Here is a 16045-nt window from a genome sequence, read left to right on the forward strand (position 1 = left end):
CTATTTCACCCATCCCCCTATCACCTCCCCTCTGGTAACCCATCAGTTTGTTCTCTTTAATCAAGAGTCTCTTTCTTGGTTTGTCTTTTTCCCTTGCTTGTTTGTTTTGTTTCTTAAATTCTACGTATGAGTGAGATCATATGGTTGGGTAAAAGTTTAATACAATGGAAATTTATTAGAATGAAGTTGCAGACTCAGACATTAAGAGCATATCTTGCTCCCTGAAAACTCCTGAGTCTCCATGGTACTACATAATGTTATACTACATCTGATAAAAAATTACCTGAGTGGGGCTTTAAAATTATTTGAAAATATAAAGCTGAACTACTTAGTAGCTGGCTTTGTGAACACCTAGGATGAAAAGTATTTATCAAAATACTAATTATCAGGAGATGGGAGGATGGAAAGGTAAAGCCAAAGGGACAGGTTTAATATAGGAATTTGAGTTCCTTTAGGGTCATTTGGCATTTCTTTTATTCTAAAACTTCTCTCTATATAATATTTATTAGATCAGTTGTAGAGATCATCTTGTGAAAAATTCTAAACTCAAATTTGAAGTTAATGTGAAAGGCAAAGAAATTACAGAATGAAAGAGAAAATTAAAAGAATATAACTATAATCTAGAAATATTTCAAAAACAGAGAATAATGTGTCAACTGTCACTATCCCTGCCAAACTTCAAGGCAAAAGCCTGAGTAAAAACAACTACCTTGTCATACCAGGGATATATATATCGTTCCAGCCCTAGCTGCATAAGCTCAAGGGAGTATGAAATAACAAGGCTGGACACTAAAGTGGCAAGCAGGGGTTTTGCTGGAGCTGCTAGCTGGTCAATCAGAACAGTACCTTCTGGTGGCCTTAGGGTGTGACTATACTAAGTTCACCAGTTTCAGAGCAAAGCCTGACACTTCATACACTTTTTTTTTGGTAGCCAATAAATTATGTAGTTACTAGTAAGGTCACTTAATTATAATTTGGGGTTCACAAAAGCTTACATTATTTATCAGCAAAAAAGCAACAATATTCAAGTAACCTTTTAAATATCTTTAAATAATCCCCACTAGACTGTAAACTTCACGAAGGTAGGGTCTTTGCTTATTGCTGCATTCTCAGTACCTAGCAGTGCTTATTACATAATGGGTAATTAATATTTATTATTTTCTAGCCAGCACTGAATTCAGCCTTGTATTCAAGTCTCCTTTAGGAATCAACAAGATTCTTAGCTTAGTGGAGAAACAGAATGAAAAATAATTTTGACATACCACTTCTAAGATTTTGGAAGATTAAATACAAGGGAGGCACTAATTATGCAAATGTATATGTCCAATGGACTAAAATAATATGTATGTGTGTTATCTTAGCTATAGAAAAAAAAACTAGTAATTTAAAAAATAATTACTAAATTTCCTTTGCCTGCCATTGCATTAAGTACATTTGTAGAATACAAAGGGGAGAAAACGCCACCAAAATATCATTCTTGGGGGAAAATTCCATGCGTCTGAGTTTTATCAAAGTAAATCTATTAATCAAAAAAGGCAATGACCTACATAAAAACCTATCACAAAGAAAAGATATTTACTGGTATTTTAACATTATTCTGAATTATTTGAACTAAAGTGATGTTAAAGTTGAGTTAAGAGTGGTTCAAAGAGTATTCCCCTGAATCTTTATGACTATATTGACTATACCTTTCCTTTTGTAAAGTACGTTCAGTCTTTCTATTCTGACCCAGCAGTTTCAGAACAAGTAAAAAACAAAAATACTTAAATTTTATTTATAATTACTTTTGATTCATGTAAAAGTTATTCCCAAACTACAGGTTTCTATTTTAATTATAATTACTATGAAAAATTGATTTAAACTGGGGCGCCTGGGTGGCTCAGTCGGTTAAGTGTCCGACTTCGGCTCGGGTCATGGTCTCACGATCCGTGAGTTCGAGCCCTGCGTCAGGCTCTGTGCTGACAGCTCGGAGCCTGGAGCCCGTTTCAGATTCTGTGTCTCTCTCTCTCTCTCTCTCTGCCCCTCCCCTGTTCATGCTCTGTCTCTCGCTGTCTCAAAAATAAATAAACGTTAAAAAAAAAAATTAAAAAAAAAATTGATTTAAACATAATTTGAATCATTGAAAAGGCACTTTAAAAAATTTCATTCTACCTTATTTAGAATTTCTTAAGTCATCTGTATTTAACTTGTCCTCTGAATTGTTTATTATTTAGTTTATTTTCTCTTGTAGCTAATGATATCAAAATCACTGAAACTAATCTTCTGGTACCATCAACCATCACAAATTACTCTCCTGTTATAATTTGATACATAAGAAGAGATATAATTGTAATGATGTTTTAAAATTATAAAAGTGCCTTCTAAACTTCTAATTTAAAAATATTTTAAACAAGATAATTTAAGAACTTCTTAGGAGTAAAAAAAAATTAATTTTCAAGTTAATGCAATGAAACCATTAAGATACTATTATACTTGATTTAAATTATATTTTTATTATGTCATTTATTTCAGTGTGAATCTTAGGCTTTATAAACTATTATGATACTGGGATTAATGACCTCCTAAAGAGATAATTTTAGAAAGATTTCCCTTTTGCCTCCTGTTTTCATATAACTGTAGAAGAATTCTCTCAAAATAAAATGGTTCACTAACAAGTGGTGACAAATATACTAAATGAAAACATTAAACATGTAACTGAATTAATATGCTGCTTACTAAAAAAAAAAGCATAACATATCCACAGTGAAACATTAACAAGGATATAAACACACTGCTGTTTAAGAACAATTAACCTTTAGGATGAGTTAGCATTTCTGTTTCCAAAAGCCTATTGTCCCAAGATTCTCATCAGTATCTTTACCTAAGTATAACATATTTGTACACAGATTCAAAACATTTCAAAAGTCTGGACTAGTATAATCAATATATTAGTGTTAAAAACAACAACAACAATGAATTACCAGATAATTACCCACTAAAGACAGTCTTCTCTGTCCTAAAGAAAAGAATGGAAAGATGTGCTATCAATTTCAATCCTGTCTCCTGTTTACCAGAAGTTGCTTAGGGCATAGGCTCCTTTCAACAAGCAAATGCTAAACTCATTATTCTAAAGGGGAACTATGCAGACACACTGAGTACACATTGTAGCCATTTAAGGCCAGGTTTTGACTTGAATAGGCACAGAACTCCATCCAAAAGGAACTCCAGAGATGGGTACATGCAAGAGCAGAATGTGGCCTCAGCAAATCACCTTCCTTGTAACTTGATACTTTCACTGGTTATCCTTTCAAACATGTTTCTGTCGACTTAACATATTTAGAAGCAACAAAAAACAACATGCTTGAGAAATATCTCTTTGGGAAAATAAGGTATAAACACAGGAGAAATTTGAGTGAAGGTTTTATAGCCCCTTGATGGGGGAGAAAACAAACTTTCTTTTTGGTTCAAAATAGCCAGTGAGAAGTAAGAAGCCAGGAATCACTTTCATTTCCCTGTAAAGAGCAATGACTTAGAGATCAATGATTTGCCCCAACTGTTACAAAAGGTCTTTTAGGAAGAAACTGAACTCTCAACTGTGTCTCTTAGCCTCCTACTTTCTCTACCAGATCACACTTCATTTTCTGGTCAACTGCTATCTATGAATAGAAGCTTTCATTTATGGCATGAATACACAATTGCTGTCAAAGTCATATACTACAGAATTTTAGTAAAAACCATATTTACAGATATAAATATTTGTTCTGTGAAATATCTATAAATCAAACCAACACATTAGACTTACTTTTTCGTCAATTCTACTATATCTTCTTTCACTATGCTCAAAAAGTCTTATAATTATTTGTCATAAATAAAACACTTTAGCTTACCAAACTTCTTGCTTTCTTTAGTTGTGCCAGTCATCTTGATCTTTGCAACTTCAAAGAAATCTTTAATTTCTCTCTCATACAGTCGTGATAAATAATCCATGTAATTCTTAAAATAAAAGTAACAGGTACTTATTAAAAAATATATATGTATATATACATACATAATTAATTTAATTATAAATTTAAATATTTATAAATAATTTTAATTATAATAATTATAATAAATTATAAATTATAAAAATTATAAGTATAAATTAAATATAACTAATTTAATTCTAATTAGCACGTTATAGTTTTCACAAAAAATTTATTTTTTAAAAACAAATTTGATTTATTCTAGCTCAAATGGAAACATCTATAATTTAGCATTCAAACTCATTTCTTCATCATATCTGCTTATTAGGATATAAGAATATTTTAGGCTTTCAGGAAGGATTCTTCAACAGTGGGAGACCATATATTTTCCAAGTCCTAAATTAAATGCATATACAGTGGACTAAATTTAAATAAATCCATGGCAGAAAATCTATACTTGGCTATTCTTTTAAATTTATCAGGGAATCTAAGCTTCAGCTTCCTTTATTATTTCAAATTAATACATTCAGTTTTAGAGTAGGTTTACATTGCTTATAAAATATTATAAGCTTATATTATCCTTATAAAATAGTATTTGGATGAAACATAGTATATAGATCCTGCTTTTTTCAATTTGTAGGCCATATATATTTCTCACATAGTCTCTGCACTAAAACTTAGTCAAACGGGCAAGTCTTTCCCATGATCTTTGCATAAATTTAAAAACAAATGTAAACTGGGGCACCTGGGTGGCTCTGTCGGTTAAGTGTCCAATTCTTGATTTCAGGTCATGATCCCAGCATCACAGGATCAAGCCCCACATCAGCTCTGTATTGCTGAGCATGGAGCCTGCCTGAGATTCTCTCTCTCCCTCTCCTCTGCCCATGCTTGCTCTCTCTCAAATAAATAAATAAAGCTTTAAAAAATAAAAAAAAAATTAAAAATGTAAATTAAAATATACCTAAAATTAATTCCTATTTCATTGGGCTGTCACACTTTTTCAATGTCTCATTTTTTTCAATTTTAAATTCTCATAAAAATCTTGATCACTGCAAATCAGTAAATAGTTGACAAATGGGAAATTAGTTTCACACAATTTGTAAAATCTTCATCAGTGGCTTCTACTTAAATAACTCAACATAACAGACTGCATTCCAATATCCAAATTGCTTAAAGTACACATTACTACCCAAGCAATTTAAACAATTTCAAAACAGCTCCTCTGGTATCTAGAAAATAGTGACAAGAACAGACTATTGAAAATCATCCCCTTTCCCAATGCAACTCTAATGACTCGATACCTTTTTTCCAAGTATGTAACAGAACTCATTGGTGGGAAAGGCCACAGACAGGTGTGACCATCAGTTCATTCATTTACCAAATTCTGAAGGAAGTCTCTCGTGAGGTGCCTCTTAGCACCTTGTATATAGCACCTTAAATTTAACTGTCATGAGTTTAAATACTGTTGTCTCAGGCAGTCTCTTCAACTTTATGTTGTGCTGGCTGTAGTCTTACAGAGGTCTCTATATTTTACCTTCTCTTTACACCAAAAGGTAAATTCCACAAATGTAGAATGGAGGTTGAGAGAAGATGTCTGAGAATCTTCAAGACTGACTGTGAACCTCAGGAGATTATTAGGAGAGCAGAGCTCATTTCCTACCCAAGCATGGATAGACCATCTCTAATATTAATCACCCCACATGAATAACTCAGAGCCACAGATAGGGGCCAGAGTTCTGGGGAGGAAGGAATCCGAGCAGCTGAGATAGTTTCCATAAGCTCTAATTATGTATACCAAAAATCAGGGCTTTCCTTAGACTCAGTCATAAGTAGAGCTGGGGCAGTGCCTTGTGATTCTTATCCCTTAAGAATGTGAAACAGGCTTTTTTTGTTCCTGCCAAAAAGTGTGAGCTGCGGACACCCAACCAAGTGCAAACAGTATCTGGATTTAATTATTATTTCTTATTAAAGAAGCACTGGTTTGTCTGTTTCCTTCTTTCTCTCCTTCTTTCATTCCTCTCTTCCTTCTTCCTTTTTAATAAAATCCGGGTTGTGATAACCCTTCAGCAACCAAATTAGATTATGAGGTAAAATACAGTCTGTCAAAAGTTCAAACCACAGGATCAAATAACATTCCTGGGAAATAAGTCAATTTCATTTAAAAAAGCTCATTAATATTGTCAATCAAAAATATACTGTGAGGAGAGAATACTCCATAAATCATTGCCAGGTTGGCTATTGTCTTGTTTCTTCATTTAAATTACATTCATGAATACTACATTATATATAAAGATAGGGCAATAATACTCACTGAGAACACAATTAGGCAAAAAGCTTATTGATTACTTTACTTATTTGAATATTGACTAGGGGACAAAGCACTTGTTGGCACAAAACTCTTAAGGAGATATAATAATGTTTAATTATTCAAAATATTAATCCTCCTAAAACTTCAAAAGGCAAAGAATTCCAGTACTGTAAATACTTTTCTTTAAGATATCTCCAAATCAGAATTCTGTTGAATGAAAACAAAACAAAACAAAATATAACACAACAGTAGAGTTGCAGAACACTTAAAAGACTAATTCTGAGGAACAAAAATAATCTTACCTAAAATAGCTAGCCAGATAAGATGTACATACATACCTTAGAATATTCATAGTCTCTTTGAAAAGCATTTTTAAAACTATAGTTTAAAAGTATTATTATTTTTTTTTTTTACCAAGGTTTATGTCCCCTTTCTTATGATCTCAGTTTAGAAGGGGAGTCAGATCTTACTTTAAATGAGCAAAGGCACTTTGAAGAGAAAATACATAAAGACTGATTTACAAGAATGTCCTATTGCCAAATGTGTTCATACTGATATACTGGTAGGACTGTACCAACTGCTTTTTTCTTATCATCATAGTTCTCATAAATTTCTACCTACTCCACTGCCTTCTCACAAAGCATGAACCTGAGACTAGAGGAAGCTGTAATAATTATTTCAGTAAGTAGGAAGATAAAATGGGTTCGTGTATAAATATTAATTTCCTAAGAAAGAATAATCTTCATTATAAAACACTCTAAAAGAGAGCACCACTTTTTGAATAAAACTAGGAAAAATTTCTGCAAGCAAAACTAGCAAAAATAAGATGATTTTGCTAGCTAACTTCTGTTAGGAAATGTTTGGTCATAAGCACATGGGTTGAGGGGAAGAGACTTTATATGAACAATCTCAATATTTTTGTTTTCACTTCAAGAAACAACACATTACTCTTTCCAACTCAAGAACATCTTTTAAGGTCATGTTGTCCACATAATTAAATTATTACTAACTATTAAAATAGCTTCTACCTTAAATTTATTGTCTTGAACTCCAAATTCATAAAAACATATAGATAAAATATTTTACTTGTTTTTCAAGGTATTTTTAGAATTTTAGGTAAACTGCTATTATATCTGACATATAAATATGGCTATTTATATATTTGAATTAGGTAGCAATTTTTTAGCTCCCTAAGTCACATGGTTAATTTCAATACTAAAGGTCACAGCAGAAATGCCAGAAAAGTATTGTATCCATGGCTTCCTGCCACAATGGCCATTTATTAAAGTTAAATTAGATCATGTATTTCTACTGCTCAAAGCCCACCCAAACTCCCTCCCCCATCTCCTGCATAGTAAAAGCCAAATCCTTACCAATGTACACAGTCCCTTCCTGATCTGTCCCATCTGTCCCACCCTGCTTTACCTCTCTCCATTCTTCTTCTAAGGTCCTGTCTCTGGCCCTTTGTACTCCAACTATACTGGCCTCCTCATTGCTCCTCCAGTATATCAGGCATGCTCTTACCATAGGATATCTGTACTGTGCCTGGAAAGCCTTCCTCAAGAAACTCCCACTGTTCACCCCTGCTTATTTTTTTTTAAGAGTTTTAAAATAATCTGTACACCCAACATGGGGCTTGAACAACCCTGAGATCAATAGTCTCATGCTGTACTGACTGAGACAGCCAGGTGCCAGGCGCCCCTCACCCTTGCTTTTTTTTTTTTTAATTAAAAAAAAATTTTTTTTTTTTAAGTAGGCTCCATGCCTAGCGTCAAGCCCAATGTGGGGTTGAACTCATGAACCTGACATCAAGACATGAGCTGACATCAAGAGTCAGACGCCTAATTGACTGAGCCACCCAGGTGCCACTCACCCCTGCTTATTTTTAAAATCTATGCTCAAATATCACCTTCTCGATGCCTTATTTAAAACTACACCTGCCCCAGTTCCGGCATTCCCTGCTTTATTTTCTCCAGAACATTCAATGGTACCTTCTAATATACAACTAGCTTTTTTGCCAGTCTTTCTCCACCACAACATGCGCTATGAGAAGGCAAACATTTGCCTGGTTCCTTCAGTGCTGTATCTCTAGCACTTACTTAACAAAAAAGCAGGTGCTCAATTCATATATGAATGAAGTGACTCATCTTCTCCAACTGCTGATGTTAATAGTATTGTTCTTTTAGTTTCCAAACCTAGAAAAGTTTGGCATCATCCTGTTTCTTCCAACCTTGGAGTCTTTCTTTTGGTTTATATTCTCTATTCCTACCACTATCTTCCTGATTTGGATTTCATCTGAATTATTACATTATGTTCTTAATTAATTTGCCTCACCTAGTCTTTCCCCATGTATGAAGAATGCTGTTAGGTCTTATGTCTCATGGCTTATCTTTTTCAACATAATTTCTCTCTGCCCCAGAATATGAAATTTCTACTTCAGATGGGCTTGCATCCTCATTGCCCTAAAAAAGTCCTATTTTCCCACCTTTGTCTGCATGTTCCCCATCCCTGGAATGCCCTTCCTCTTTTTTTTGGTTTATCTAATTCCACTCACTATTTAAAAACTCAATTCAAATCCAATATCTGCCATGAAGTTTTCCTCCATGGCTTTAGGACACGGATTTCTCTTCTCTAAACTCATTTTCAGTTTGGCACTTAATTTTTTGCTGATTGTTTTAAGTATAATTGCTCTTCCCAGTCAGATACAAGGTTCTTCAGAAGTAGGCCTTGCTTGTTAGGCCCTGTGTGCCTGGAATAGTGATACGCTTGCTTCATAAAGAGGCAACCTGCACTTGCTTAATCAAACACATTATCAACTCCTAGAGGGCAATGCCACACTTAGACATCTTCATATTCTCTATATTGCATATAAAGAAACTCGGGAAATAATTACTGTATTTAACTAAACTGAAATTTAAGGCCACAGTACCACATACTACTATATTAAACTGGAGTTAGAAATTTAGCTCTTCTTTACCCAAGAAATGAAATAAATGTTCTGCCTCGTCAAATGAGCACTCAGAAATTCAATTATTTTCTGTTTCATGACTAATACTTCAAATGTCACATGGGGAGCTGAATACATGACCTCTTGATTCTAGAAGATTATGCTCCCTACTCGGTGAGTAATTGATATCAAATTCATACCTTCGTTAGTCCCTCATATTTTCCATAATCTGTACTCTTCAGCCACTCCATCAACTTGGCGTATCGAAGCAAGTCTCTATGAAATGGATGATGATTGGGTAAAGCCAGCTCAACAGAGTGCTGAGCAAGAGTTGAACTCTGATCATGACCCTAGAGTGAGTAAATAAGTAAATAAATATATTGGCAGTACAAAGAAACATGTTGTAATTGAAAATTCTAAAAAATGACCAAATGTAGCCAAAGAAAAGCAAAGGAAGATAGAAAGCAAGATAAAAACCAAGTACTTACTTGTCTTTTATTATCATCCTGTGTAAGCTTACTGAACACTATCACCATAAATAGTCATAAACATGCAAGAATGGCACTCTGATAAACTACTCATGTTATCTTCTAAAGAATTGAAAATAAATGTTTTAATCAAGCTCTTCTCTCCCATACCATCTCATTTTACAATTTACCAAGCAAATAAACTTCACAATACAACTGTATTGAGAAACACAATAAATAGGGAAGTCATTCAAAACAAATTGTCAGCATCTATGGTATTTCTATTAGAAATACACAATACTAAAAACAGTAGTTAAAACATAGAGGATACAGAATTTTAGAACTAGGAAGCACCACAGATGATGATATCCTAGGCTTTCCTGGATAATCCTTAATAATAGTATAATTTTAATCTTTCTAGTAATTAAATAAATACACCATGATTTTATTTTAAGACCTTGACAACCCTTTTATGTAAATAAATTAGTAAGCTATCAAACAGTCTTAGATGATGCATCCTGACTTTGTTTTGAAAAATACAGACCTGGAAGATCATCAGATCCAACAGCCTTATTTTCTAGAAGAGGAAATTGAAACTTAAAGAGTTACGTGATTTGCTCAGGTCGCAAGGAAGGAAAGCAAGAATTGGAACCTTAGTCATGTGAGTCTCACTTCCATTTTCTTTTAAAAACATATCTAAAAAATCATTTTAAGCAGACTCAAAAATTGCAAATGCCGATTATTTACTGGTATCTAAAATATAAAACAATAAAATCTCTCCAGCCTTCTTTTGAAACAATCTAGCTCTCTTTCTCTATCATTGGATCAATATTTGTCATGGACTTCAAAGCCAGGGTCTAAGAGATGGAGAGCTGAAAGATTAAAGGAGTTGATTCCCCTTGAAAATATTAGTTCCCAAGAATAAGGAAAGGGGAAAAAAAGACAGATTTATTTGACATCATTCTGACTTGATCTAATTTGCCTTGTCAGAAGTTATTTGATATCATTCTGTTAAAATGACACAGTGACTGAGTTCTGGGATTGGTTAATTCATTTCCTAGTAAAGTTACCTAAACCCAATTATGTGTGTTTTATACTAGCTGACATAAACTGGCTGAATTTAAATTCTTTTAAAAGAGATTTCTTCTATCTAATTTATTTCCTTTACTATATACATAAAATAAGAACTTAGTGGTTATGGACTTTTTATTTTTTTTTTAAATTTTTTTTTCAACGTTTTTTATTTATTTTTGGGACAGAGAGAGACAGAGCATGAACGGGGGAGGGGCAGAGAGAGAGGGAGACACAGAATCGGAAACAGGCTCCAGGCTCCGGGCCATCAGCCCAGAGCCTGACGCGGGGCTCGAACTCACGGACCGCGAGATCGTGACCTGGCTGAAGTCGGACGCTCAACCGACTGCGCCACCCAGGCGCCCCGGTTATGGACTTTTTAAAACAACTTCTTTTAAATACACAGTATCCAGAAAAAATTCCCGGATGAGGGAAACAAAGAATTCTCTAGTAATTGAGAAGCACCTTTAGAATAAGAAAGATAGGAGTATAAGACACATCAATAAAATATCATTATCTGAGTTCCTTCTTCATTAAAGCTTTCAAATCAGTCTGTTGGAGAATTTCCTTCTTGTGAGATTATATCCCCAACTTAAAATGGAAATAAATATAAGGACCCATTATATAGAAATTACATATAAAACTACATAGAACAATCAATAGATTTCTTTAAAAAATTTTTTAATGTTTATTTTTGAGAGAGAGAGAGGCAGAATGTGAGTGGGGGAAGGACAGAGACTGAGGGAGACACAGAATCCAAAGCAGGCTCCAGGCTCTGAGCTGTAAGCACAGTGCCTGATGCGGGGCTGGAACTCACCAACTGTGAGATCATGACCTGAGCGGAAGTTGGCTGCTTAACCAACTGAGCCACCCAGGTGCCCCTATGTATTTCTAAGATTAATCTTATTGATATCTACCTTAGGAAATTTGACCAGAGATAGCAGAAAAGTTAATCAGAAAACTAGATGACCAATTCAAAATAAGAACCAGAAGGGGTGAGACAATACAAGTTCACAGCTATCACAGACATTATATACAAGGTATACTGTGTATATAGGTCCACGATCCCTTTCTGTAATTCTAAAATACAAAAAGCTTGGAAAACTCAGTGTAAATTTGGTGTCAAATCTATTTTGATGGCAAAACCTGACCTGAACTGACATGAGGCTGTTTATACTGTTTAGAATAACTATTCATATTTTTTGGTGTTGGACTATTGTGTCCCTAATCACAGAGCCCAGCTCCAGACCCTCCTGGAGTGGTTATGTAATATACAGTATATATACTATATTACTTTCCTAAAATCTGAAAAATTCTAAAAGGACAGCTGACCCCAATAGTTTTGGATAAGGGATCATGGACCTGTGTGAACATTCTTTTTTGAATGGCTGACTGAATATAAAACAATCACATTTTCCAAAAGAATCATTGTGGACTAAGAGCTACAGTGTTGAAAAATGGAACTATTCTATATATTTGGAATGCCTGGTCATCTACATGTTTTCTGTGAAGTAAAGACTTAACAATAAATATGAACAAAATTAATAATATTAAATAAAATATACAGTTATTATCACTGGACTATACTTCATCTCTCATCACAGTTGCCATAGGTTTATTTTTAAAATTCTTTATTAATAACAATATTAGACATCTCTTATCATCCAAAACAATCTTTTTCATTAATTTTTCTCAGTGATTCAAGACTCAAAATTATTGTTTTTGTTTAAAAAAATTTTTTTTAGTTTATTTTATTTTGAGACAGTATGAGTCTGGGAGAGACAAAGACAAAGGGAGAGAAAGAGAATCCCAAGCATCCCAAGCAGGGTCCCTGCTGTCAGCACAGCACCCAAGATAGGGCTTGAATTCATGAAACCATAAGATCATGACCTGAGCTGAAACCAAGAGTCAGAGACTTAACTGACTGAGCCACCAAGATGCCCCCAAACCATTGTTTACGTTCTCCTAAAACTGTTCACTTAGGCTATTACATGTTACATTATATTATCTAATCTAGAGTCAGGAAAAGTTCTTCAATTAAAAACCTTCTCCTCCCTGGGGCGCCTGGGTGGCTCAGTCAGTTAAGCATCCGTCTTTGGCCCAGGTCATGATCTTGTGGTTCATGGGTTTGAGCCCCATGTCAGGCTCAGTGATGACAGCTCAAAGCCTGGAGCCTGCTTCAGATTCTGTGTCTCCCTCTGTCTCTGCCCATCCCCACTCACCCTCAGTCTCTCTCTCAAAACTAAACATTAAAAAATATTTTTAAAAACCTTCCCCTCCCCTAAAAATGGAGAATTATTAATGTCTGTAGAGGATTTTACAGTTTACAAAGCTCTTTCACATATTACTATTCAAAGCTTTCTTTTGCAAACAGCATTTTAAGATCACCATCACCTGAAAATTTCCCTTCTACTATGAAGACAACATCATTACCTTCAAACTATTACTATTAAGATAGATTAAATGTGATTAGTGCTAATGGAAGATTTAACTTTAGAGAAAATCGTTCTAAAATAACTACAGAAAATAGGTAAATTAAAATTTTAAACTGTTCAATTCAATCAGTAATACAGGTAACTGTCACTTCTAGAACTCTCATGTGTGCACCACTTTATTCTTAAAAAAAAAAAAAAACAAAACAAAAACGAATGGGAGGTAGGGAGGCTCTGCTTTGCCCTATGGTTTTAGTGGTGCAGCAATTTGGATATTCCCATACAAATAAACCAGTGATTTATTTCTTAAAATATATAAATAAAAATACAATTTCAAACAAACAAAAAATATTCTTTATACAGTAAAAAATGAAGACAGTGTTAAAAATTGCTTATTTTAAGTAATAATAAGTTAGTAACAATAACAATTTATTGAATGCCTGTCACCACGCTAGTTTCTATCCCTCTCTCTCTCCCTGTCTCTCTCTCTACATATATATACACAAATTCTGATGTTCATAATAACCTTGCAAAGTACTTTTCTCCTCATTTAAAAATACCAAAACTCTATTATAAACAAAATTTTAAAACAATATGGTAGGCTTTATCCAAATTAATCTAAGACAAACATATTTTCTAAAAACCTAGCGCATCATAAATTTTCATTAGTGTATATGTTACTGGAATTTGTGGCACAAAGAGGTTAATTAACTTGCCCAAGGTCAGCCCACTAGGAGGTAGCAAAGTAAGGGTTTTGAATATAGAAAGTTTGGCTCCACCGTCCTCCTCTTAACCACTTTACTATACTGATTTTCAAACAGAAATGATACACTCAAGTTAAGTGTTGAATAAATTTTCAAGATTTGGGAACTCTTTCATTCTGTGTTATGGCATGTTTATTTTTGTTTTCTCAAAGAAAAAAAAATCTGAACAAAGTTCCAACAAATACTACAAAAACTGATCTTAAATAATCATAATTCTTTCTAAGCTTTTAACTATAGATCATTAACCCATGTTTAGAAAATTGAGAAGAAACATGTTTAAGGGAACAATTTTTGTGAAATGAATTGAATATTAGTGATATATTTTACAGGCTTTATTTTAGCATTATGATGTTTCTAGAAATACATGTTGGAAGAAAAATTCCCAAACTTAAGCATATAGCAAACCCCTTACAACTTCAGTTTTTCTGGTTGTACTTATAAAAATTTTTTTGAGTTTATTTATTTACTTTTAGAGAGGTGAGAGAGAGAGAGAGAGACGGAGAGAGAGAGAGAGAGCACAAGCGGGAGAGGGGCAGAGAGTAAGAAAGACAGAACCCCAAGCAGGCTCCACACCGTCAGTGCAGAGCCCAATGCAGGGCTCAAACTCACGAACTGTGAGATCATGATCTGAGCAGAGATCTGAGCCTAACCGACTGTGCCACCAGGAGCCTCTTTCCTGATTGTACTTTTAGTTCAGTGCATAATCATTTCTCATCCTATTGCAAAAGACAATGTACACAATTATGAGGTCTCTGTGGACCCAAAGGGGACAAAGAAGGGCAGAGAGCACTTATCCTTTCAAGCCAAATATTTCAAAAAACAACCAAAAGAATTTTTTAAAGGACATACATTTGATGCAACTATTTCCTCAATTTCACTAGCCTTAATTTGATTGCCTGTTTTTCAATATCAGAATCCTAATTAGTGTAACTGACCTAATTTGCTAGTTGAATATCTTAATACACAAATCCCTAGTAAATGTAAAAATTATGGGTAAGAGTCTATAATTTCAACGTTTATTTATTTTCGGGACAGAGAGAGACAGAGCATGAACGGGGGAGGGGCAGAGAGAGAGGGAGACACAGAATCGGAAGCAGGCTCCAGGCTCTGGGCCATCAGCAGCCCAGAGCCCGACGCGGGGCTCGAACCCACGGACCGCGAGATCGTGACCTGGCTGAAGTCGGACGCTTAACCGACTGCGCCACCCAGGCGCCCCAAGAGTCTATAATTTCAATGGAAGCTGAGTGTGTAAGATCTAGAAGAGCCAAAAGAATCTAGTTAGTTGTTAAAAATATGACTATATATGTATATATAGTAAGAAGAGAATAACATTTCAAGTTTCATTAAAATACAGCCATGTGGATAGTACTAATACGAAAGCTGCATCACAGATAGAATCCTCTGGATCAATGATTCCCAGATGCGCAGATGCTTTTCACTGGCCTACAACACTAAGAAACAAAAGGATAGAAGAGAGTTTCTCATAAAGGGAAATGTATTCATTTTAGAAGTCTGAAATCATAGTCTTTTTTTTAGTGCCAAGATAAAAAGATAGTGAAAGTGGGTGTCAGGATTTCTTTTTAAAAGTATTTACTTGGTAAAATTAAAAATCGGTGACTTGATAAATCTCCAAATTTTATTTTTTTAAATTTTACTGATGCATGAATTTTAAAAAGACTGGAAATCAATGATCTTATATTACTGTCATGTGATCAACAGATTATTGTATTCTTCTGTACAGAAGTTACACATGTTGAATATATACACATTTGCCAAAAACTTCACTGCACAGACTCTGTTCAAGTGTTGTCTTATCCATGATGTCATATCTGACTAAATTCTCAGTAACCTCACTTTTGATTAAACCTTTAGCACACGTATATATACATATGTGTATATATGTATATATATGAACATATATATACATATATACACATATGTATATATACATATATATATATACACACAGACACACACACATACACAAACTATGTATATGTAGTCATACAATTAGCAATTTAATATACGCATTGCTATAGAGCTTTAAGTACATTAGTCTTAATGACTCCTTATAAACATCTCGAGTTTAGGAGCCATTTCTTATTCTTACATGTG

The 16045-nt window shown here is 34.1% G+C and overlaps 1 protein-coding gene across 4 annotated transcripts in view; it reads right to left on the bottom strand.

Annotated features, from left to right (window-relative positions):
• Positions 1-16045, bottom strand: part of EXOC1 (exocyst complex component 1) — a 62034-nt gene that overhangs the window by 21024 nt on the left and 24965 nt on the right. For all 4 annotated transcript variants that reach the window (XM_030313840.2, XM_030313843.2, XM_030313841.1 and 1 more), the window contains 2 exons: positions 9397-9546; positions 3867-3972 (listed from right to left, as the gene is read on the bottom strand). In XM_030313840.2, the coding sequence (XP_030169700.1) occupies positions 3867-3972; positions 9397-9546 (256 nt within the window). The remainder of the gene's footprint in view (positions 1-3866; positions 3973-9396; positions 9547-16045) is intronic.

The sequence above is a fragment of the Lynx canadensis genome, chromosome B1, assembly GCF_007474595.2.
Source record: "Lynx canadensis isolate LIC74 chromosome B1, mLynCan4.pri.v2, whole genome shotgun sequence".
NCBI lineage: Eukaryota > Metazoa > Chordata > Mammalia > Carnivora > Felidae > Lynx > Lynx canadensis.